At 43.1% G+C, this 27,065-nt stretch overlaps 1 protein-coding gene across 1 annotated transcript; it reads right to left on the reverse strand.

The window, feature by feature from the left end:
• Positions 1 to 1,212: 1,212 nt before the first annotated feature.
• Positions 1,213 to 24,175, reverse strand: lclat1 (lysocardiolipin acyltransferase 1). The gene is made up of 6 exons (XM_004540342.6): positions 23,805 to 24,175; positions 7,047 to 7,214; positions 6,390 to 6,588; positions 5,985 to 6,131; positions 4,534 to 4,650; positions 1,213 to 3,591 (listed from the first exon to the last, which is right to left on the reverse strand). Exons 2-6 carry the CDS (start codon positions 7,212 to 7,214, stop codon positions 3,065 to 3,067), a joined length of 1,158 nt encoding a protein of 385 aa, XP_004540399.1. The 5' UTR covers positions 23,805 to 24,175; the 3' UTR covers positions 1,213 to 3,064.
• Between the last annotated feature and the right edge of the window lie 2,890 nt (positions 24,176 to 27,065).

The raw sequence follows: 27,065 nt of genomic DNA on the forward strand, positions 1-27,065 counted from the left end.
ATGGTTTCCACAGCTATTTACACCCATTTAAAAGCTGGATAGAACCAGAGGCAAAAGTGAGACTCCTAGCTCCAGAGAAGTCACAGTGCTACTTTATAATTCAGTGACTTCGGCTGTGCCTAACCTCTGGATTGTCTGCTGCAGTCGTTATTGAAAAAGCTATCCGGCTAGATAAGGATAATTACACTGTCTTGATCCTATTAGCCTGCATGCAACTAGATAGTCTAGATGTGACAATCTTTATGTAAGATGGCTGTATTTCTATTTGTACAAGTGCTCTAGGGGAGAAATTTGGGATACTGAGTTTCCTGAAAACTTTGACCCCAGATGCCTCCTACATATCCATCAAAGTACTGTTCTAATAAAAGAGTCCGACTTTTGGAAGCTAATCTAATTGAGAGAAAAAAGGTAGATGATAGCCTATGCGAATCATCCATCTTCCTTCCACCCACTGTCAAACCCATCAGGGCAATTTTGAAGTTATATTCAGATACAGACGAAGATACATTCAGATGAAGAGGTGGAAGGGTGAGGGGGTGGGGCAAGAGAAAAAGTGGGTGGATAAATGCATCTGTAATTGTCCAATGATTCATCATCTGCGGACAGCTAATTTAGTATGTCCTCACTTTTTGTCTTTAATTCGACTGGATGTGTCTGCCCGCTCTCCCGTGCCCACAGGAGAGCAGATATGTATAATATAGAAATAAACTTTTCTTTCCAGCTCTCTCTTCACACACACAAAAGGAGTGACATCATTCTGTCACTGGGAGAAAATGGCATGCTTTCCACTGACATCACTCCACATACTGTTGCCAGGAGACAAGGGAGTCAACATTAGTTACTATGGCGACTGCACTTCACCTTCAAAGCTCCTGACCTTTTTGGTTGTCTATGGTAGACTAGAATGTGTGTGACATGTATATTTGTGACATGTATATGAGTGTTTGTGTATGCGCACAAAACACACAAGGCAGGACGGTCTTCCATCCTTAGTGTTGTGCAACATGAGCATTCAAGGTCTTGTTGAGTCATCCACTGCAATACAGTAGTTGTTACAGGACATGCAAGATTAAAGGACTGCAGTGGAAAAAAAATGCAATGAATGAAACTGCCGATCACATGACACTGGGGCACCAAAAGCGCCGTTACTACTTAAGTTGGGAGTCAACATTTCCTAAACTTAAAAAAACAAAAGATGACGGGAGACATCAGTGAGTCGATACAGCATATTTATTTAGATATATATCTCTTCATTTAAAAGACTGACTCATAACAGTGTCCACTGCGTTTACCTGAGGACAGTGATTTTTAAAGAGGTCCAGCATCGACAAGTAAATGTAAAAATGAGCAACACAAAACGGCACAGGTGAAAGAGACAGATTTCCAGCTGGTTTGGGAGTTTTAAGTGGTTTGAAAAAACAAAACATTTATATAGTACCATATTTGGTAAACAAACATGCTGATGATCGAGTTGTTAACAAAACTATATCACAGTGACTAGAAACAGCCCCTTTTGACATAAACTCGAGGAGCTTCGGATTTGCATAAACCAAACAAAACAAAAAAAGACCCCATTGTCGACTCTGTTGTGTGCCAGACAATTAGTACTTCAAAAGTGGATTGAAGTCGTCAGCTAGATCACACATTTCACAGTGTTACAGAAACTGCTGTAGACCTCCAAACACAAAAAGCTTCTTTACTCACTCAAGTAAAAATGTAATTGAGTTTGAACAGAGAGCAAAGGCAAAGAGAACAAGAGGTGAAACATGCGGCTGAAGAACTGCTTCAATCTTCTTTCAATTTCACTCCTTTTTTGGCACAACTGGAGTCGCTTTCTCAGCTGTCATTTGCTAATTGAGTTTAGCCGGCGCATCAATGCCAGTCCTCTGGAGAGGGATACCAGCAGTGGTGGGCATTACAGGGCTTTTTTGGATTAGGTTGAGTTCAGGGCCAGTTTTCCACTCCAAGTCTGGTTCTCTGTGCCACCTTGCACATTGAGGGGTAACGTTGTCCCAACAGGACATTCTTCCACCCCAGCACCACACACATCCCGTCTCTACAAGGTGTCTCTTCATCCCCAGAAAGGGCACAAAGCCCATCTGCTTCTACAGTAAGCCAGACTTATCAGTCAGATCTTTAATTTTGATAATAATACAAGTGCTGCCTCAATATAGCTACAGGCAACCCTGCCACTGACATGTAGATCTACCGCTTCCTCACATGACAGACTACTTGCTTTTGATTGCTTTTTGTTTTTAAAGTTGACATTTGCTTTTCTCACTGCTGGGTTTACATGGAAAAGCTGCATTGTCATATTGACTTGAGCAATTGAGACATATACAGTGAAACCACCATATAGGCTAAAAGGGTAATTATACCCACTAAACGTAAACAGTTTTACTCATATGTGCCTTAATAACTCTCTGGGAATTACATCTGTCCTTTTTTCCCCCTTGCTGAACACTTCTAACAGAAGCTGATTGATTTAAACAATCCAGCTTATACTGCTAATGTGAATATTAGCAGAAGTCAAATCATCATACATACACGTTCTGTACTATGGCTCTGCTCCATTCATGATTTAAAAAAATTATTACAGCATACAATAAAATACATTTCAAAAATATGAATATCTAACAAGTATGACAAATACCAACAGCAGTATTTTCTGACACAGGTCCATACCGAGGTCCCAAACAACAAACCATGATAAACACCTACTACATGAAACGGATAAAAATGGACAGACGGCAAGCTAAATAACAGTGATTACACAAGAAAAGTCACAGAAAGGGCAAGTGATACATCATTTACGATGAATTCCCTAAACCCAACACAGTTTAATATGGTTAACATTCTCCCCCCCCCCCCAGAAAGCTCTTTCCACTGAAGCCATGCATACCATCGTGGGTGCACTTATTTTTGTCTTTCTAAGGCATGGAGCACTAGGTCCCACCATGGGATCCTTTAGCTCACTGGACTGAACAAGTGTAGACAAATGAGTCCTCAGTCTTTGCTGAGTACAGGTGGTAACACGTCATTGTTCATTCGCAACTGTATTTCCTCACTTCATTTTTCCATCTAGCAATTTATTGTTCTCACTGACGTCAGCAGACATCGACTTCCAGTATCGATGGCAGGCCATCTCCAGCATCTCAAGCCCACCAAAGCGCTTGTGCTGAGCTATGTACACTCCAACCATGATCAGGAAGTAAAGCCTGAAAGGAGCCCAGAGCCACAGGCCAGTGAAACACAGAGCAATGAAGCTGCTCCAATACAGCAGCGAGGCCGCTTTGATCAGAGTAACTCGCAGCTCTGACTTACAGGGTGGTACTCGTGCAATGCCATCCCTGTCAAAGGCGCGGGGCTGCCCTGAGTAAAAGTCCCGTAACCGGACCTCCTTTTCAGCCCAGCGCTCCCGACACCAAGATTCTAAGTCAGAGGAAGAGGTGGGAAGTGCAGACACTGGATAGCGCCGGACATGGAAATGGATCTCACGTGGGAAATGGCCGGATATGAGGTGGCGTTCTGTCTGTGGGATGTTCTTAGGGTAGGCGACTGTAATGTCATGGACGGCATCCAAATTATCACCTAGGAAAAAAGTAAAAAACAAGTACAATTTAAAATGATGAATGGGAGAATAACACGACTTACTATTTTAAAAAGATGAAAGCAAATTCATTTAGAAGTGTGAAAAACTCTACTTCCGATCCAGAACCACAAACAGTAAATCTTTTAGACATGAAGACAAGCCACTGCAGGGAGAATTATTATCTCTCTTACAAAACCACACTAGTTCACTGGCCCCGTTACTCAGACACCTCCAATTATCCAGTAACTCGCCGTTTTAAAACTACCGTCATCACTGATCTACAGTGCCCTTGTATACACAGGGGGAACAAAATAGATTACCAAAAGCACAGGATGACACCCGCAAGCGCTGCTCTCACAGTAAAAATAGAGCTTAGAGGGGCACAGTGGATATGGACAGGGAGAACATGATCAGCATGAGTATGTCAGTCAGTGGCATAAAGAAAGGGAGATGAAAATTGGCTTAGTCTGACGATATCACAGTGTTTCACAACACCTGCTTGGAGAGTCTGTGTCACTGCTGAGCATGCAGGGTTGGTGGGGGGGGGTGAGACAGCAGGACCAGAGATGGTATTTATTTAAGACCTTTGGAAGACTGCCAGGTTGAGCTCACACAGAAATATGATAATATCGGGTAGCTGTAATGACTGGCATTGGGATGAAGCATATGTCTGAGACTCTGAAGAATAACAGGTATAATCCCTCCTTGTATGAACAGCGTCAGTGGAATAAGTACAGTCATCGTAGCAGCGTGTCATTTTCAGTTGGTTTTAGAGATAAAATATTTCCGTCCTCATGACAGGCTTTGTGTCCTGGTTATTTTCATGTGAACGCATTACACTGTCTGGCTGCCAACTATCCTTAACGTGTCTATTACAAGTAAATCGGTCACGTGTTTAATGTAGATGATTTCAGAAGCTGTTAATGTCCTTCAAAGCTGACCTTTTCGTAGTCGGTCCACAATGAAGGTGAATCCTGTGGTGCGGGGATGAAGAACATACTCAAACTTCGGCAGGCTGTTCTGTGCAGCAAACGCGTCGCTCTTTGCCCTTGTATTTTCTGCAGAAGACACACACCATAAAACTTGAGTAAAAACTCTGTAAAAACATATCATGTTACTCATTCTCTCCAGGATAAATGTTTTTACTGGGATGCAATCAAGACTCTAAGTTTGTATCATATGACTGCTTTAAGAAGAGTGCATAAACCTTTATGTAGGCACAAAAAATAAGGTAAATAAACCAAGAATTGTTTTAAGATGCTAGGAGTATTAGCTGTCTGTATTCATTTTGACTTTGTACTTTAAAACTATTAAACTTAGAGTACCTTTACGATGAAATTTATACTGTCAAACCAAAATACCATGGACAAGATTAACTGTTGCATATTAGATAGCCTTAATAATAACAACAGCCGAACTCATGGGGATACATAATCAAAAAATTCCAGTGTACTATTATAAAAATAGAAGTAACAATAACAACATGGGTTACGGGATATGATTAGATTCATTAATACACCCACTAAAGATAAACATTTATCCATTTATAAAAATCCATTGGGGGGCATAAACACAGGAAAGGTGACTATTTATTAGCCAAACATTCCTCGGGAACTTGTTGCTGGAACATGTAAACTATATCATGACTCATAAGTTATATTATGCAACAAGAAGCAAATTCAGACAGAGTACTCAGACAACAGACAGCTCTGTTGATCACACCTGTTCTCTTAAACAAAGCTGTTTGTCATTCCTACACAGTCTCTTATTCAATTCAGTTTTAAAAGCTTTATTAAAAAGTTTGCTCTGACCTTGATCCTTTAGTCTGTATGCCTCTAGGATAAGCAGTGTGGGACTAATGAACTTCCACGTAAGAAGTCAACATACCGTGTATATATCCCCTTGTTTCTTGCGTCAAATCAAGCCTTGAAGTCTAAGAGGCTTACTTGCAAACACACTCGCAAGGGTGCAAACATAACACCAACTGTAAAGTAATACTTAGACCCTACTGGCTAATTATGATGTAACTACATTCAGCTCAACATGACATCATGATATGTAAATGGGAGTTAAGCTTCTCCCAGTAATGCTACTCAGGACTTTGACTGGCTCAAATGGGATCTGAAGGGCCTTTAGGCACAAGTGTCACTCTTGCTTAGACCGAGAGATCAGAGCATTCTTGCAGAAATGGCAGTGACAAGAGATTTAGATATGTCTTATCACTCTGAAATTGTGTTTGCATAACAGTGTCGAGCGCAAAGGCATGCAACAGGTGGAGCGCTACGCTGAGCTCTGGAAGCCGACTGGTGGGTAACACATTTTCAGAGTAATAACTGAAATATGGACAGACTGCCCCATGAATGAATTAAACACTGCAAGGTTTACACTTCACCGGTAAGGTCGGTGCCTTCTGGGAAGAGCAGCAACTGTAAGGGCTCTCTGATGTCACAAAAGTAGTCCAGCATGTTCTCCAAATGCTTCTTGTCCTCCTCCCAACGACGCTGAATGAAGACAAAGCAGGCAACCTGCATTGCCCAACCTGCAAAGCAAATATTAAGTTGTCACATGTCTGCTTATCAAGGTAAACTGGCTAACATCTTAAAGTAGGAGCTGAACTTGTATAACACATTAGTGCTCTAACTTTACATCATAATGTTCCTCTTTTATATTTACATTCAGCCAAGTCAGTCTTAATGGTTTTATCTCCTCTTTCAGCATATATTACATTATAGTTTGTGTAAGTGTACACGAGTGTCTTTGTGTGTAGGAAAGGGCAAGGCACCCACTGTATACCCACCAAAGCCAGGAACAGCCTTAAGCGCAGCCTTGAGGCAGATCTTTTCCAGACGAAGGTAGCTGTACCTGAGCAGACAACACCAAAGGAACATCCAGTCCAGGCGGGTACGGTGGTTCATGATGATCACGCTCCGCTCTCCGGGAATGAAACCATCACCTGTTATTACCACCTTCACTCCAAATACTAGCTCCAGCAAGGACTAGAAAAGAGAGACAAGGATGGAGGGAGCATAAAAGAACCGAAAGGGAAGCGAGGGTGACAGATAGGAAGGTGGTCAAGGATGATGACAGGAAAATCATAGAAAGGGAGGAGGCGGAACTAGGAAGAGGTAAAAGAGCCAAAAGAATGAGAAGATAATAAGATACTGGTACTGGTTGGATATTATTGCCATTGTTCATGGTCATATAACCAATCACAGGTGATTTTACATGGCACCACCTTGTGTTTCATCTGATAACGAGCAGGTATACGATCATCAATTGTTGCAGTCATGATACACAAGACCTTTGCCTTGTTCTCAGGCATAATTGGAATAAATGAAGTATAGTTTTGACAAATTAAGAGAAAAGGCATATTTTCATCAGCCTATGCACAGGTAACTTAAGACCATCTGTCGCACACAAGTAGGTTAAGAAAAGGGTAAGCTGGTGTACGCACCACAGGTAGGGTGAGCCAGGTAGCCACAATTCGATCACTGAGCCAGCGGTACCAAGCAGGAGACAACAACATGAGGGGTAAAACTGGCCCCAGCATGAAGACGCTCCCGAAGAAACTACCCAAAAACAGGGTCACCACAAAGTACAGGCCCCGCACTGACACAGCCATCTGCAAGAGATGAACAAGACAAGATTAGCTGAGTACAAGTCCATACAGAATAAACATAACAGTTTTAAAGAAACACTGTTTTATTAAGTGGGTGGATGATGACAGTCACTGTATTCCAGACTTGGATCTCTGCTATGGAAAGAAGCTAAGAAGAAGAACATTGATAATATGAAACAAATGTGGTTTTTAGCGGTCTCGCCAAAAGCAAAGATTGCAGTTCTGTTGCTCTTTTAATATATTTACCCACAAACAGTGGAAAATCCAGGGCAGACATTCCTAGGGTGGAATGTAAATGGGGGAACCTTTTGGTCTGTGGGTGACAGATTGTGGGTGCACAGTCACTAAATCACGTTTTGTTGTGGTTTTGGAATTATTCACTGAATGTACTGCTGGAGAAACTTTCTGTTATTCTTAATAAAATGGCTTTGTTGAATGAAGATCTTAAACTATCACTCAAGTATAATCAGGAACAGAACAGAAGAATTAAAATATTGTAACAGGAACTTGGATGCAATCAATATGGCAATATATGGAGTGTTAAGACACTGAAAGCAAAAAAGCCTGGAAAATGATACTCTTACATTGAAAGTCTCAACTGATTAGGAATGCTAGGTATGTTTTTACTGCATTGGGTGTGTGCTTAGGATCACTGTCATGCTTAATAATGAAGCTATTGCTAGTCAGATGCTTTCCAGATGGTACTGTATGATGGATGATGGAAAACCTGACAGTCCTTTTCAGTATTCATAATCCCATCAGTTTTGTCAACATACCCAAATCATGACAAAGCCTCCACCATGTTTAACAGATTGCTGTAGCTGCTTGCTGTTGTACCTCTCTCCTTAACCTCCAAACTGATGACTATTTGAACGAAGGTGCTATAAGATTGATTGCCACCGATTTTTCCAGTGATTGCTAGTGATCTTTGGTTCAATCCACTGAGACCATTTCTGATGGGGCAAACAGTGGATGGACTGGTTCATATATTGTACTTTTCTGCTCTTTTCTACTCTAGCATTCAAAACGCTTTATACAACATGCCTTATTCAATTCACACAAGCACTTTTTTTCTACAGCTATGTGCCTTTCTATCTAACATTCCTACTCCGATGGGGCAATTTAGGGTTCCGCATCTTGCCCAAGCGTACTTAAGCCCCTTTCACATAGAAAGCAACATGTGCTGCGCTGACCGCTAGCTGGAGAAAATGGCCCAAAAATTGTGTTACACTCCACTTTTACTTGTTTCTTCATCCCTTGCATTAGGGACCTTTTTTATGCTTGAATTATTTTATAAGTTAGTGTTAACTGGTCTACCAAGGAATAGAATGGAAGGAAATGAGTGAAAAAGTAGCCAGTGTATAAAGTAAAGAACCTAAAGACTACTTTTAAAGGTTAGAAGTAATGAGTACAAATACTTACTTACTTAGAATTTTCTGTAATTGAGTAGTTATTTTTCTGACAACTTTTTACTTTTACTCCCTACATTTTTAAACAAATATCTTTACTTTCTACTCCTTACATTTTCAAAACAGGCTCCTGGTTTTTGGTTTAACATTTAAGGGGAGTTATTATTTCACGTCACTGCAGGTCTTCAAACAGCAAACTGATTTGAGCCTAAACAACACATGAAAGCCAGTCCTATTTGTATATTAATCACCAGGCGACATTGCATAAAAAGGGATCAAAGAGGCAAAACGGTGTGCCATAGTTAGGGGTTAAAGTGGGCCTGGAACAAGTGCAGATGTCCATAATTTGCAGTTGTGGTACTTCAGTATTTAGCTAGCTCTAAGAAAGAGGAGTGAGTATAAAGGGAATACCTTTTTTTACGTGGCAGGTAAAAAAAATGCAAAATTTCTATCACCTCAACAAACATCAGCAAACCCACAAATTGTTTCTGTGCAGTTTGTCACAATATGCCTTCTACCTTAAAAGCTACAGCTGCTATATTTCACAGGGGAGAGAATGAGAACTAAAACCACTCAAGATAGAGAAAGACGGGACCGGAGAGGAAGAAGAGAGAATTCTATTTAAAGGTAATAACTGCTCATGATAGTTGATCAACTGGAACTTGAAAGCTTACATGCAAGTCCTGATTTTTTTATGTCAGATGTTATCTGTATATGTGAAGCAATGACTTTTCATATTGTGAAGCGTTCTGCAAAACAAACTGAGGTATGCCAAGTTTGTGTTATTCAAAAGCGGCATGAAAATACTCTGCAGCTTAGTGCAGCATAAACAATTTAGATTTGCCGTACTGTGATGGATTTAAAGCAAAGAACGTTGGGTTACTTAACGTAATCCCTGGTTCTTTGATAACAGAGTGAGGTGTTTCACTATGGGAATCGCCTCGGCGTGACCAACTACGGAAGCTCCAATGACACCACGTCTGTCTATGACAGACCTGTCGAGCCGTGCTCAGGGCTCCGCCCCCTCGTACTAACACGGCCGACCAGCTCCTCCTAACTCATTCCAAGCAGATTTCTTTCCGTGCCTAAGCAAGGAGGGAAGTGTTGGTGAAACACCTCACTCTGTTATCAAAGAACCAGGGATTACGTTAAGTAACCCAACGTTCTTTTTCTAACTTCGCTCGGTGTTTCACTATGGGAGATATGGCCCACTCCCGGATTGCGCCAGCTCCCGAAGCTACTCTCCAGTGCTACTCCAGGATCTCAGGTCGAACCTGAGGCACCAGAATCCAGCACCGTCTGAGCCAGGGATGACTGTGCAACATCCAGCCGATAAAACCGGACAAACGTGTGCGGCGTAGCCCAGCTTGCTGCCGCACAAATATCCTGGACTGATACACCTCTGAACAACGCCCAGGATGTGGCCACACCCCTAGTGGAGTGTGCTCGGAGTCCCGGGGGGGCCTGCAAGCCCTTACAGCTATAAGCCAGAGCTAAGGCCTCTACAATCCAATGAGCTAGTCTCTGGCGTGATACGGGCCTGCCCTTGTGAGGGGAGGCCCAGGAAACAAACAGCTGATCCGACTTCCTGAATCCAGCTGTTCTGTCAACATAAGTCCCCAAGGCCCGGACAGGGCACAAAGTGTTCAGCCTCTGCTCCCTCTCGGAAGAGAATGGAGGGGGGTGAAAAGCTAGGAGCTCTACTGTAGGGCACCTGTATGATGTTTCCAACACTTTAGGGACAAAGGCTGGGTTAGGCCTCAGGAGTGCTTTAGTGAGTCCCGGGGCCAACTGTAGACAAGAGGGGTGAATAGACAGAGCCTGTAATTCACTAACTCGCTTGGCTGTGGTTAGAGCCAACAGCAGAGTGGTTTTAAGAGAGAGAAACTTCAACCCCACTGCCCCAATAGGCTCAAAGGGGTGGTGGGAGAGGGCGTCTAAAACGACTGACAGATCCCATAAAGGGACCAGTGGTCTAGAAACTGGGAGCGTTCGACGCGCTCCTCTCATGAAGTGACCTACAAGGGGGTGCTGCCCAGCAGGTTTATCACCAAACCCCACGTGGCAGGCTGAAATAGCTGCTAAATAGACCTTTATAGTGGAAAAAGCTTTCCTTTTGTCCAGCAAGTCTTGAAGAAAACACAACAGCTCCACCACTGAACACTGAAAAGGGATAATCTGCTTTTCATGGCACCACTCTTCAAAAACACGCCATTTACTGCTGTAAATGGAACGGGTGGAGGAGGCTCTGGCATTCTGAATGGTTTCAATAACCTTCGGAGGCATGCCTGCTGCCTTCAAATTCCACCTTTCACGGGCCAGGCCCAGAGAGCAACCTGGTCTGGATGGGGATGGTATATCTCCCCACGCGCCTGAGACAGAAGGTCCCTGCGGATGGGGAGTGGCCATGGCTCGTCCACCAGAAGCTGGATGATTTCTGCTATCCAGTGTTTGGATGGCCACCGTGGAGCTATTAAAATCAGAGACAGCCCCTGATCCCTCACTCTGATCAGTGTTGGGGAGATCAGGCTGAGGGGAGGGAAAGCATACAGCAGAGTTTTTGGCCAAGGATGGGCCAGCGCATCCACGCCCAGTGGCGCGTGTGCGTCTGACAGGGAGAAAAAACAGGGGGCACTGTGTGTTTTCTCGCGAGGCGAAGAGATCTACGGCAGCCCGGCCGTATCTCTGCCAAATCTGCTCCACCACCTGTGGGTGAAGCCTCCATTCTCCGAACAGTGGATTTCCTCTGGACAGGAGGTCCGCCCCCCTGTTCAGAATTCCTGGCACGTGAGTTGCCCGAAGGGAGAGGAGCCGAGTGCTGCTCCACATAATTATTTCCCTGGCTAACCTGTGTAGCTGCCGGGAACGGGTGCCGCCCTGGCGGTTGATATAAGCAACTACAGTGGAGTTGTCTGTTTTCACTAAAACATGTTGACCCCGGAGATACGGCAGAAAATGCCGTAAGGCTAGGAGCACCGCGCGGAGCTCCAGCACATTTATGTGATTCAGAGTGAGTCTCTGTGACCAAACGCCATTCACTGCTCTGCCCATCATAGTTGCACCCCAACCTGACAGGGATGCATCTGTGGTCAGCGTCACCCTGGATGATACTGCCCCGAGCGGTACCCCCGCCGCGAGAGCTGTTGGGCTCCTCCAGGGCCGGAGAGCCGCAATACACGGCTGCGTTATTTTTACACCACGACTGAGATGTCGGCGAGGGCACAGCTGCAGAGAAGCGACCCACCGCTGAAAATCTCTCATCATAAGCAGCCCCAAGTGTACCACCGATATCACCGAGGCCATGAGGCCGAGGAGGCGGAGACAGAGTCGGAACCGCACGACTTTCCCCAGCTGAAAACGGGAAAGACAGTGAGTGAAGGATGCGATCCTCCGCTCTGAAAGTGCGATACGATAAGAGATGGAGTCTATTCTGAGCCCCAGATACTCTGTAAACTGTGCGGGTTCCAAGTGGCTCTTTTCCAGGTTGATAGTGAACCCAAGCTCCGTGAGGTGATTCACCACCACCTCGGAGTCTTTGATCGCCTGCTCGCGCGATCGTGAGCATATTAGATAATCGTCTATGTAAGAAAATATTCTGATGCCGCTGTTCCTTAACGGAGACAGCGCTGCCTCCACACATTTGCTGAACACCCTCGGAGCTAAGGATAGCCCGAATGGGATAGTTTGAAACTCGTACGCTACGCTCTGATAAGCGAACCTGAGATATTTCCTGTGTGGAGGATAAATGGCGATGTAAAAATATGCGTCTGATAGGTCGATTGTAACAAACCAATCGCCTGTGTGAATTGAGCGACAAAGCATCTTGCGTGTGAGCATTCTGAACGTGTACTTTCTCAAATGCTTGTTTAACACACGCAGATCCAGAATAGGACGGAGCGACGTTCCGTCCTTTTTCGGGATGAGGAAATAGCGGGAGTAAAAGCCCTGCTGAGCTTCTTCGCTCGGAACCGCTCCGATCGCCTGTTTGTGTAACAGGGAGGATATTTCCTCCTCCAGCACATTCGCTGAATCGCGACTGGCCACAGAAGCTAACACTCCGCCGAATCTCGGTGGTTTTGCCGCAAACTGTAGTCTGTAACCATGGGAAATGGTTGACAAGACCCAGGGATGAACTGCGCATGCGCGCCACCGCTCCAGCCGCTCTGCGAGCGGGCCTCTGAAGAAGCGGTAGCGTGACGTCACCCCTGTCTCCCGGAAGGAGTTGGGGCTCTCCCCCTCGGGAAGAGCGTGAGCTCCCCCCGCTGGGAACAAAGACAAATTGCAGTGATTTTCTTTTGTTTTTATTTTGAAACTGGGGGGACATTCTGCCCTTGGCAAACTGCCTGGCTGCAGAAATGCACGTTTTATTTCTTTTGTTACCCCCAAACCACAGTGAAGTGTCTGGTGACTCTGGGCAGTGCTTGGTGACACAGACAGAGTGTTTAGAAGTGTTTGGTGACACTGCGCCATTTGTCCACAAGTCTGTCCTCCCTGAACTGGAGGAGGAGACTGAGAGGGTGCTCCTGGTGAACTGGAAACTTCCGGAGACCCTGAACTTTGGAGTGATTTGGTTACCCCTTCTAACACCTTCCTTCTCTTTGGGGAAGAAAAGAGGGGTGACACAGAATGCTGCAGGTGTGCTAGGCTGACCGCTTCTTTTTCCCCTCTCCGGGGTGTGACGGCTTGTTCTTTGCAGCAACTGCTGCAAAGGAATGCTTGCCCCAAGGTCTTCGGTTCTCTACCTTGGCCTGGTGGGCACCCTGCTGGCCTCCTGCTCCTCTCTGCATTCTGACCCCACTCTGTCTCCCTCTCGCAGCTGCTGCTGTTGCTGCAAAGCCAGCTCTTGGCACCTGCTGGGGCTGAGAGTTAGGTTTTCTGGGTAAGCAGAGATTGAATGCTTCACCCTCCTGCTTTCTGCGGGTGCTTGTTTCTCTCATTCTCTCCAGGGCTGGGCCAAAGAGACCCTTGGTTGGGTCATAGGCTGCATCCATGACCTCAGCCTTCTGAGCATCACCCAGGCCTGACAGGTTTAGCCACAAGGCTCTCTCACCCGAGACTGCAAGGCCCATAACGCGACCACACCCTTGGACTGCTCCCCTGGAGGAGCGAAGAATGAGATCATTAACCACGCAGATTTCATCCCAGAGGGCTGGGTTCGGGCAACCCGAGTCAAGCTGACGGCCCATGTCTTCCAGAATTTCTGCCTGATATGCTGATAGCAGTGTGACTGCATTAAGCGAGCACACTGACTGTGCAGCATATTTGTATGTCCTTTGATAAATAGATGCCATGAGGCGATCTATCTTGTTGGGCAAAGAAATGCTAGAAGAAGCTGAGATTGCCCTGCGGTTAGGGTGAAGGTGATACGCCACTGAAGGCTCCACTGCTGGGGGTTCAGTCAGCCCCAGTTCACCCATCCCCTGGATCTCAAGCTTAGAGCAGCCCTTGGTCGGAAGCTTGCTTTTAAAAGGGCTTGACCAATAGCGACTCATTTCTTTCATGCAGGCTGGGACTGCTGGCAGAAGCTGCTTTGATGGCGGCAAGGCTGGTGGGAGCCTCTTGCCGTCATACAAGTCACGTTCTGCCCCTTCGGCATCCTGGGCGGCTGGCCATGGGATGCCTAGCTTGGCAGCAGCCCGTTTACAGACCTCGTACAAATTGCTGTCCACCAGGGGTGCAACTTCAGCCCCACTCGGTGGCCTGGACTACTGGGGAGGAAAGGTAGAGTCATCCTCCTGTTCCTCATCCATGTCCTCCAGGTCGAGGAGGTCGGAGTCGGCATCGCCCTCCGCGTCCTCGCCACCCGGCTCGCCCACGTTTTGATCGAGGAGGTCCTCGAACGATGGGGGCATGAGCGGGGACTCTTCTTCCATCATGTCCGCCCACCTTGTGGAGGCTCGCGGATGACGGATATCGCTCGTAGCAGTAGCAGCCGACAGGCAGGGGTCCTGACTGTTCGTTACTGCTACTCTCAGCCTCCTTTCCAGGACTTTCTCTGGCATCAAAGCACAGTGTGGGCATCCCTGAGGGTCCGCCAGTGAAGCCTGAGCATGCTTGGCACCCATACAGACGATGCACATTGGATGAGGGTCCCTGCCCGAGATGGTGGCACCGCATGATGCGGGGCACGGGCGGGATGCAGCCTCTTTAGCCTTCGGCTCCGACCTTTTGGCGGGAGTAGGAGCCGTAGACATGGTTAGCGGAAAGGGGTGAGACTAGGCTACACCAGGCTCGTCTCGACACGTTAGCCCGTAAGTAGCTAGGACTAGCAGCGGGTGTTAAATCCGATCTAGTCGCGGCGGGAGTCAGCTCGTCGTGACACGTTGGCTGCACTCCGCTAGCCAATATCGTTAGCAACTTAATGCTAACCGAACCCTACGTCGACCAACAAGCTAATGCTAGTGAGACGCTAATGTGGTTCGTGGCCTGCTAACAAGTTAATGCTAGCCGGACACTGAACGAACAGCTCGCCGTAACGCGTTAGCCCGAGTCACACAACGTCGGCTACCTCGCTAACTAAAACCAGGAACCGCTGGGACAGCTCGCCTGACGCGGTTGCTGTTCCACAGTGCAACTCTAAGTACACTTCTTTCGAAGGACTTACTCAGCACGATCCAAACTGGAACCGGAAAAACTGCGTTCGGCGACGTACTCCTACACGGGACGCCTGAGAACTGTTAAGCAGCTAATCAAGTTAGCCTGGATGCGCTGAGGGAGCTCAAAGTAGTTTCTCACGGGAAGAAAGCGAGAATGAGTTAGGAGGAGCTGGTCGGCCGTGTTAGTACGAGGGGGCGGAGCCCTGAGCACGGCTCGACAGGTCTGTCATAGACAGACGTGGTGTCATTGGAGCTTCCGTAGTTGGTCACGCCGAGGCGATTCCCATAGTGAAACACCGAGCGAAGTTAGAAAAAGAACTGTGTGTGACTAGTGCACAGTGGCTGTGGTGCTCAAGGTGAGAATTCGGTTACATCAAGTGTAGCACAGTTGAATTTGAAGTTAAGCTGATGAATCTTAGATTCATTCACTCAATTCCACCTTCATACCAACCTTATACAGCCTAGTATAAAAATAACATGCACAATATACTGTCATCACAGAGGATGCCAAGACAACTCATGAGACATGTGCTTATATCTTGTTGAATTCAGTTGTGCAAATCCACAAAGACGAGTAAACCTCAGAGCTGCAGTGGCCCAGATCACCTAATCACAGCCTGTACCATTAAGAGTTATTACTCATTTCCCCACATTGAGCCACTACAACCCCACGCGTTGAATCCCACTTTAACCCCCAACTGTACTCATTTTTCAGTTTAAAGGTAAAGTCATCCTCTGTTCTGTAAGCAACAGAAAACAGAGGAATTTCTTTATTTTCTCCAATTGTTTGTTCATATTCTACATAACTGATTCAAACTGAGTGCATTCAGTAGAATTAAAATTTAGACTGAAATAAAGTTTCATCTACCAATATTATTTTATTATTGTATTAATATAGCACAAGGTTCAGTTAACTTTGCACAAAGATAGATGGTAGAATATCCTCCCAGAGAGCTACTTTTTACTTTCTTGCTTTGAGTACATTTCAGAACTTATACCTTTTCACTCGTTGAATAAGTACTTCAGCTTTTACTAGAGTATATTTTAATACTAATATCTGTATTTCCACATAAGTACAGAATGTCTGTACTTTTGCCACATCTGACTACTTTAGAAATTACAAGGAGGACTGGTTACTTGGAAACAAACTATCAAGAAATGACAAGTGGCTGCAAATTTTCCACAATACTGTACATGTACTTCCAAACTGGAAGAATGGATTCAGTATGGTGAAAGACTGGGACACAGAGACTTACTCATTTGTGTAATTTCCAGGTAGTGGTTATTATTCATGAGATATACACATTTTTTAAAATGTGCTTTTATGAACCGGTAGTTAAAAAAAGCAAGACTAAAAACTTCACAATGGAAATGACAAAAACAACTACACCATAAACTTCGGCTGTTATTGAACCTTTGAGCCACTGACTGCACTAAAAACATCACAAGGTGATAAACTCGTGGAAAAATTGGTTGAACCACACTTAAACTTTATTGTATTGTAAAGTTTTTCCTCTGCTTATCAGATTCAGGGTCTCAGGTGTAGGTGGGGTCAGGAGTGTGGGTAGAACCTATCCTAGTTACCATAAGACAAGAGGTGGGGTACACCATAGATAGCTCTCCAGTCTGCTGCATGGCTTCCAAAGAAAGACACACAATCATTCACCATTGTCTTTGGATTGTCAGGGGAAGTTGGAGTACCCGGTGAGAGCCCATGCAGGCACGAGGAGAACATTTGTAGGCCGCTAATGAACCTTTGACCCACTAACCCTGCTACCAAGAAGCATTAAAACATTACATGATAATGAACCAATGGAAAATTTGATAAACCACACTTACATTTTATTGTGTTAGGAAAATTATCCTTTGAAGTCATTATAAGCCCATGTACAAACTGTCATTGACATGGTTGCAAACAAAACTGAAACCTGATGCTGTATGTACTTTGTAATGGTGTCAAATCACAACAAAACGCTCAAGAACAATCGCATCACTCTAACACAAGGTAAAAGGGACTTAATTCAGCCCTTGTCTTTTCAGAGATATGAGAGGTAAACATTTCAACTTCCAATGGTAATTGAAAGTTGAATGTTAATTTGTGCTTCGCAAACTTTCACACAGGTGTTTTCACTTAGTTTTCCTGATTACACCCCTTCTTATGCTGCATTAATGGCACATCAGAAGTGGAAGGTTGGAAAATCTAATCAGGAATCTCATTGGATTTAACTGATTTATGTAATTTCTTGGCTGCCTCCTGGTTTGCTTTTTAGCCATTTTATGAATAACAACCCCCATCACTTAACTGAAGAAACAGATGAGCTAATAAGGCTTGTTTGTTTGATTTTTTTCCCTGGGGAGAGATAAGAGTGGATTCCCCGTGTCCACTGAATGCAGCATTAGTACCAAGACTGGAGACCTCCATGTATTTCTTAGTATGGTTCCACCAAAGCCTGGGAAAAGGCTGAATTAGCCTGAAAAATGTTAAACACCTGTTATTGCACAAGGCATTGACATAAAAATTCAATATTTATGAAAAAAAAAATCACCTTTCGAAAAAAACGACAAAGTGTAGACCAATGTCTTTTGATCAATCAAATACAAAATAGTTGGTTAATTTAAGATGAACTAAACCTGTCTTACAAAAGTTTCTAGGGTGATCTAGTCACACAGCCAGTGTGATCACGATGAAAGCAAGCATTATACCAGTTTGCTGCTAAAAATAAATGTCATGGCCAAGCTGGTACTATCCCTTCTGATACTAAACACAAAACAAGAGTTCATTATTGATCTGTCAGGCAGTCATAGTGGAGGAGCAACACTGTGTCATGCCATTCCTTAAGTATATAGTTTACATATTGTTGTGACTTGTGAGGCTCATTCTCCTTATCTTGCAGACAGAGATGCAGAGATTACATTTACAAAACAGCTGGGCTGAAAATAAATTCTACACAGTGATCTAAGGTCTCTGCATTTTTTTTTTTTTCAGGAGATAAACAACAAGATATCAAGCCTCAAAACAGTGTGCTTTCTATTTTTTCAGAGTAGCTGGCACTAGCTGTCTGCCTATTGTTTTGTTGTAAATGCATCAAAAAATGTAAAAAAAAAAAAAACAAAAAACAAAAAAAAAACCACAAAACAAAACACCAGCAAAGTAGAAGCGATACAATCTTGTACAGTCTAGGGCTGTGCGATATGACCAAAATCTCATATCCCAATATAAGAAATTCTATCGTCCTGATAACGATATAAATCACAAAAATGTAACATTTTCTATAAATTCTGTGAATCTCGGGCAGCTCGTCTTGCGGGAAGTGTTTCCAGCTGCGCGTCATGTGGCTGGAGTCGAGTGTTTTAACCGATGCATGAAACGATACATTTTTAGACATAAGTTGTAACGGCCGCCGTTTTCTTTGTATTTATTACACAGCGTGCTGCGGGGAAAAGCCCGTTCTAACGTTTGAGTCTAAGGTTTATTTTTTAGCACCTGGCGGCTCTTTTTTAATTCTCATCTGTAAATAATCTGCTCTTTCACGTTATTCCGTTTATTTTGAAAAGTCTCAACAGGATCTTGAGCTTTATTGTGAAAGGTTTATGTGGAACATATACAAGCGGACACGGGATGCTGTTACCGTCGTTGTTGCTAACCACAACGCATAAAAACAGGCGCTTATCCGTCCATAGTGTGGTTATATTAAATATAAGAGAAAGAGAGAACTTTAAGAAATTAATATAGCCACTACAGTGACCATCAAAACGATGAAAAAATATTGCCGTAAACAGTTTATTTTGCGACACCACGAAACAAACGATAGCGTAAAATGAAATGATAGACGTTTTTATATCGTCATCCGATATATATATCGTTATATCGAACAGCCCTAACACAGTCCATGCGTATCTTAACAGTAGGGCTGTGCAATTAATAAAATGTTAATCTCAATCATGATGCTGGCTTCTCACAATTAAAGGAACATGATTGAGTGCCACTGAAAATGTATGCTCTGCCAATAGAAAGTAAAAGCAAATCAAGTGGTCGCTAGATTAACATGCCTCCATGAGCCAATCACAGCTGTTCCCTGCACTGTGCAGCTTCAGGTTTCCTGGACTAGACGGGCTTAGTAAAAGTGCGTTAAAAGAGAGATACATAACCAAATTCAAATGTGTGGCACGGCAGGAGGTAAAGAGCTTTTCCCTTGAATTGAATCGTCATTTGCTGTTCGGAAATATTGCAAATTTAGGTCAAGTGATGTTAACCAGGAACAAATTATATGCAAAGAGTGCTGTAGAGTTGTGTCTGCACCGCAAAACCACACAGGTAACTTATTCAGCCACCTGAAAACAAAGCACAAACTGCAGGCAGGTCAAGAAAATCACTGTTCAGCTCGGACTTCCATAAAAGTGAGCAATGATGCAGTGAAATCACCAACGCAGTCGCATTTGGGCAAAGATGCAAGGGTCAACCAAACACGGAGCATAACGATGGCTTCAGGGAAAGGTTTAACATACTGGTCAAAAGATGCTGGCCATCTTTTGATTGAAAGTGTCTTGTGTAGCTGTGGGAAGACCATATACACTCCATGGCAGGGTGCACACAATTATTTTTCTAAAGTGGAAATACCAGTGCCGTATGTAAAACACTACTGGGGAAATACAGAGGGATCTCACAGCTGTCAAGCACTTTGCTATTAGTTTTATTCAGATCAGGTACAATGAATGAAGGGAAAGACTATTTTATGCACTTCACTTGGTGCAATTTTTAAAAAGATACATTTTTTCTTCTAACACATGTGCTGAATTTGGGTATATAAGGAAAAGCTATTTTACTTTACTGAAAAAAAGCTTTTGTGCCAATAAATAAAAAAATAATTACATTTATAATATTTATTCTGTAGACGAAAACTATCAGACTGCAAAGAAGATAACATAAACAAGTCTGACTAATTTAACGAAAGGAGTTAGAAATGTTTTTGTATTGCTGATCAGACGGAGCCTGTCATTTTCCACCACACCCTGAGGTTTTGGTGGAAAGCAATACAGGGTACAGTCACCTAGATACTGTGACGTTATCTTTACTGATATCTGCATGATTTCAGACTGAGTCACTAGACAGAAATCTAACCAGAAAACATTCCAAGGGATCGCTTGTGATCATCTCCACGCTAGCCTTGCTCATCTCAAACAAGCCTATTGAAGTTGGGCAAGTTGAGACATTACACACCTTCCTGTATTAGTAGTTTTTAACCTACTAAAACCGCACGTAAGCAAGTAACCTAAGTGTCAAATATTTTGATGTAATGCACCTTTGCATGCTTGGCAAACCTGATTTGATAATAATTTCCCCCAGGGATCAATAAAGTATTCTGATTCTGATTCTGATGCTCGATGAGAAAAAGCCATGCCAAATGATTTGTGTACATTACAGAGAAGGGCGTGGAAACCCTTATAATCTGTAAGACTTCGGTCGTTGCTGTGCTTTTTGGAAGTCGAATTTCCCAGAGGAACCCACCCGAGGGATTAATAAAGTTCTATCTTATCTTATCTTAGACTTACTAGTTTTACAGTTAAGCCCTAAAGCTGGTCAATTACTATTAAGAAGATGAAAGGTTTAAACGGAGAGGCACAGCAAGTCCCTTGCTGACACTGGCATCTCCGAGCTCGTGCTACTGGGAGCAATTTTCTCCTGCAGGTGTTTTCCTCTCTTACGTGAACTTCAGCTCTCACCTTACACCTCAATTACTGTTATGACTGTACAGGCTTCTGGTTCAGACTACCTTCCCCAACACTTTCATCATCCTGCCCTTGTTGACACCTTCTGCGGCATCATGACACAGCAGGTCTCATGGCACCAATCAAAGTGGCAGAAGTTGCATTTAAGCAATCCAAGAGTGTTTGTGCATGATTATGTTGGCATTTAGGGTTTAAGGGTTGCTGGTTTTAACAACGGAAAATGTGAAGCATGAGAGGGCTGAGGACAACAAGCTTGCTCAGCACAATTGCCACAATTAGGCTACGTCCCTTTCCACTCACACACACACACACACACACAAATAAAACACACACCCTTGGGTGGCTGCTGAAACAACTAGACAAGGCTATTCATACATGCAGTAAAAAGGCCTGACACACCTGGAGCCAGTGATGTGAGAACTGAGTGGAATTATGAAAATTAAATTGTTATATAAACATGTTTTTTTCCTGCTTGGCATACACACATGAGGCCTGGTAACACTATTTGTGCAAGACATCCAGGGAAACTTGTTTTCATACTCCAGGGCCAGCATTGCTTGTGAGTTTGATTTATTCCCGTCTACTTGGTTGGTTTAACATTTATTTAATCACCATAGTAATGATCCTGAAATAATTTCCCCAAACACACACACACACACACACACACACACACACACACACACACACACACACACACACACTTTGGACCAAAATATTCATTCTAAGGGCAGAAAAAGAAAGCAGCGAGGGAAGATAATAAACATAAAATCAATACACAGGATACATTTGTTGTATCAGAAATGTGACAAAAGCTCCTGGAAAAACACAATTGACTATAGAAGGCTTAATAGAGGAAGCTGGTGGCTGTTGTCAAAGAGGATGTGATGGAAAATCTGGTCTAAACTTTAGTGACAAAACCATTTTTTGTCAATCAACTTCCACATTCTTTGCAAGCATACTTCCTGCACGCAGGTGAGGAAGACATATTAAGTAGTCCTGCTCGCTTCTCTTATTTTGTGCCCACTTGGCTCCTGTCCTTCCCATCTTTCTTTGGCACCACATTTAAGAGGTGTGGCAAGCAGCTTGCAACATTATGCCACATAGTGCAATTAATTAATTAATTGCACTATTTTGTACATGCAAAAAAAACCCAAAACAACAACTGAAAATAAATTAAAAATGCAAGGCTACAAAAGCGCTTTCCAAACAGGTAATCAAAGAAAACAGAGTTGCTTCCACACAAACTAAACTATTCAGGCTGAAGTATAAATCTGTTTAATTACAACTCTGGTCGAGCGGATTTGAGCGAAAGTTAGAAAGGCGAGGCTGAGATGGTTTGGGCTTGTGCAGAGAATGGATAGTGGATATATTGGACAAAGGACTTTGAATAAGGAGCTGCCTAAGTCTGGTCCCAAGAAAAATGTAGCCAAAATTAAGGAAGGTGTTTGTGTTGGTCCTGAAATCGGTGAAATGATGCTTGACAATGGGTTCAGAAGCCAAATGGATCAGCGGCATGGGAAGCCTTCGTGCAGGTTGTCCAGAATTTTCTTGGAAATCACAGAATTGTGCTCAGCTTATGGATAACATGCTAAAGGCATTTCAGCTAATGACTGCAGAACTTCACTTTAGATGCACTTCTTACGTTCTCATCTCGACTTTTCCCCCCACCAAATCAGCGATGAGCATGGAAGAAAGTCTTCATCAAGAATAAAATGATATCAGGGAAAATTCAATCCTAGCATAATGGGTGACTACTGTTGGTTCTTGCTAAGTCAAGCGCAAAAGCAAATGTATTAAACATTGTTTAACATGTTTAATTTTGAGCTAAATTGACAGGAATTTGCTTTAGCGTCTTTGTCTGGTGTTGTGTTCTGGTTTATTATCAGAATACACACATTAAAACTATTTTGTAGGGGAAATGCTTGAAATTCCAGATATTGTGTTGCTATATTGATATTCAAAAGTGATGTGTATCTCAAAAACCTGACGCAAGTTGGTTGTACTTCTGAAATCAGTGTAAAAAACAAGAACAAAAAAACAGATAAAAAGCAGGTGTGAGGTGCCCAATAGCAAACAAAAAAGAGTTTTTTGTAGAGCAGTGTTATCAATAACTATAACAATCTCATGTTAAGCAAGTCTTTATTTTAGATAAGGGGAAAGCTCAATCGCCTCAGATAAAATCTATATGCTGGTTTGTTTTGAAATTATAGAAATTTATTAACCACTAAGGCTGCCTGAAAAGGAAACTGATATGCAGTTACTTTGGGTACCTGTGTTTCCAAACTACGATATCTTTTAACTAATATCATACAAGGGCAACTGACAGCAACTTACGCCACCTTTAAAGCAACAATAAAAGTAGCTAATGGACCATCGATCGTACCATACTTTTTCCACTATACCAGGGTGGGGCGAGTAAGGAAGGAGGACTTTAGCCAGAAAGAAAGCCTCGATTAGCCTAGATTTAAGTTTAAGCTAAGAATTGTGCCATATTTTATCTGTAAATAATAATGTTGCTACGTAAATATTGACCTAGCAGCAGCCTTTAATGCAATAAACCACGAGGAGATACTGCAGTCAAATGGATTGGCTAATGGAGACGCTAATGTTTACATTCTGACAGTGTGTGCTCTATTACGGTGAACACATTATGAGGAAGGGGTAACCATACAAGCACCACTTTGCCTTTCCACAAACTGCCTTTAAAATCACTTGGCTACAGAACAGCTCATCTCCCAACGTACACGCTAACTGCTACATTTATTAAACGAGAAGCTACCTTAAGGTAAACTACTAGACTTTCAATGGTGATGGCTAATGCATCGAGTTTTGTGAAACACATACAATTTAAACATACCCACCTTTCGTGCTTATCCTTCACAATCAACGATCGGTGCGGGTGTGCTAGTCACGTTAGCTCCGGTAAGTCCAAACGCTGGGTTGCGACATACTAGCAGCTAGCTAACTAGCAAACATTAGCAAGAGGAGCTCCGCCAGAACACGAGAGCTGGCGCCGGTAGAACACCGGCTGAAACTGCCTCGCACCCGCTTTGTTTCGTGAAGTATTTGCTGCTCTAATTACGGAGCCGAGGCAGCTTCGCTTTATACGAAAGCATTTACTTACTATTAAAACAGAAACTTGCAGCATCAGCCATAACGTTTAGCTAGCTGAAGCCGACCTCTCAACTTGCTACCTCTCACCTGTCTTTACAGACAGGAGTCGACGGGGGGTGCTGTTTGCACAGGATAGCTTCATTAAGGAAAATGACGGTCTCAAAACCGCAGACCTGTGCCATGTGGAGCAGGTTTTGCCAAGGAGAGCCCTCATAGAGAACGCAGCGTAGATTTCGCAAGCTGATAGTGACTTTCACTGACACATTTCTTATATTTTTAGCAGCAGTCGAACTAGTTTGCACCTTTGAAGTCGTAGGTTGTGCAAAAAGAAAGTAGTTGACAATAGAGAAAAATCCAGCAAAGAAGTACTTAAGTACTTTTTGTGCACAGTATGGTTTTATGCATTTTACGCTTATTCATCATATATAATTTCAGCAGTATTATGGTTTAATTAATAAAAAGGTCTGAAATGCTTTTTATTGCTGCTTGCCCAGGGTGAGCTGCTTCAACTATTTTATAGAAAAGCATGCAATGCATATTTAAACATTTTGCTCATTATCTATTGTACAAGTCCTCATCATAACGCATTGAGAGGTCAGTGCATCATTAACAAAGCAGCAGTCACAGGCGACAAAGGGTAAGAACAGATCATTTGAAAAGTAAACAGTTATGCAGAAATAACCAACGGAAAACATAAAAAAAAAACCTGTGTTTTGATTTCACTAATCAAAACACAATTCCTTTAAACATTAAAACTGGTTAGCATTAAACAGGGAAAGTACAGAGTACACTCAGAAGTTTAATCATTTCAGGCTCTTGGTTGAAGCTGGATCAGGCTTTCTTTCAAGATATGCAGCCTTTGCAGTGGCCTAAATTTCTTTAAATTCAAACAATGTTCAGATATGAACAGATATGTTTCCATAGATAACTGCCTTTGTGCACATTAAATCTCTCTCTCTTCAGAGCTTAAAATCTTTTTACTTATGTTAAATTGTTCTTCAGTAGGATTCTTGTTAGTCATATATCAGACGTCATTCAGGTACTGATGATATACATCTCAAGTCCTCCAACGCAGCCTTTTAAAGTAGTGTAAATCTTTGCATATGTCATTTGTTTCTTTTACCCACAGTTATGGGCTGTTCTACTAATACAAATTACCTCAGCATTGAGGGATGTGTGTGCACAGAGCGGTCGATGCGTCTTAGTGTGTCAGAGCATGCACACGGCAGCCTACTCTGTGTGCACGCATGGGGAGTGAGGTGGAGATGGACTGACTGACAGCGTAAAAGAGAGAGTGCACCTAGTTAAACTCAAGACTTTTCCATGACTTGCTCCCTGTGGCATGCACTCTATCTGAGAGACTAATTGAACTGCATGGCTTTATCAGTATAAACTTTTCAAGGGTCAGCTCCATCACTTCAGAGGACGATGGAAAAACGTTGTGTTTTTTCAGACTGGTGGCAGCTCACCTTCGAATAAAAAGCAGCAGCTCCACAAGATTGATGACGGTTGTTTAAGAAAATTTAGCAAAAGAATTTTGCTCATTTTCTCCCAAACATATTCCCTAAGAGAATTCCCCTTATCTGAGAGCTCAAGTATTTTTAATCCACGGAAAAGTTAAAACACAAACACTTGTTTGCTGATAAAAGACAACTTGGGAGGTAAGTGTAGTTAGTGTAATTCACCTTTGTTTTCTTTTTTACAGCGAAAGTTATGACCAAACTGACTGATAGCGCTCGACATGAGCAACAACACTGATTTAAGTTAAACATGCCTTTCCGCTTACATAAGTCCATGTGGGAGAGAGAGTGACTTTTTAGGCATAGTACGCTGTGTTTTGGTTTATTTTGAATAGAATCTATTGATAGCCCTTTAATGAGGTTTTACTGGAAAGAAAAAAAAACCCATTTGGTTTGTTTTTTTATATAACATTCTTGCCTCTGATGACCTATTGCGCTTTTTTGGTTTTTCAAAGAGGGTTAGATCTAAATCCTCTTCCCTTTCACTTCTCTTCCTCTACAAACTTACATGTCTCAGCTCTACATCTGTAACAAGGCACACACAACGCTGTCACTCCATTTTTATTTTCTGTCTGTTTAACTCCATGTCCCCGTCTCTCTGTCCTCACTTTTTCCACTCTGATCTCTACGGAATAGCAGCAGCCTGTGGCTTAGCACATTAACGCACAAAACTCCGACACAAAGTGGACGCCAGCGGTCTTGTATTGATCAAAGCTTTAAAAGCTTTAAACTGAGATGCACCTTGCATCACTGTTAAACAGAGAGCTCAGTCCTGGGGTGCTCTGACTCATCAGTCCTCTGGGCTTTTAGCTGTGCATCCAACTGTTGCATTATGTCTTGTCTGATGAGTTTCAGAGAGCGGATTTGCAGAGTTGCGCATGTTTGAGTCCGGTTATCTTTGCAGGGATGCAGGATTTGTTTCAAATAGCAATTTGTGGTGTTTTGTTCTCGATTGGTTTATCACATGTATCAATGCTGTAGTGTAATTTGGAAAGTACATTGGTTACATTTTATTGGGCAATAATGGCGCTGAACAAAATCACAGGTGTCACTTTTACTATGGTTGCCTTTTACCTTATCTCACTGAGCCTTATTTAGATTGGCCACCAAGAGAGACGAAAGTTCTTTGACCTATGATTTAGCAATGTCAAGGCGCAGGTGTCATTATGCTCTCCCTCCTCATCATCCTTCATTTTACCCCCCTGACTCCTTAACCTTTTAGTCCCCCCTTCTTGTTTGCATCCCTCTCCATGTATCTTATTCTAACTCTTCCCTCGCAAACAGTGCCAGATATGTGTCTACGCTTGGTAGGTCGACTCCAGACAGGTTATAAATAACTATCTGAGTTTTTGCTTCATGTCCTGAGAGCTCTACTTTCTTCTCACACTTGAGGAACCATGGGAAAAGAATCTTTCCCTTACGCACATGGTGCTCATAATAACAGACACAGTTGTACATAAAACCTTCAAGCCCCTGCACCCCTTTGCA

This window comes from Maylandia zebra, linkage group LG19, assembly GCF_041146795.1.
Source record: "Maylandia zebra isolate NMK-2024a linkage group LG19, Mzebra_GT3a, whole genome shotgun sequence".
In the NCBI taxonomy this organism is placed as follows: Eukaryota; Metazoa; Chordata; class Actinopteri; order Cichliformes; family Cichlidae; genus Maylandia; species Maylandia zebra.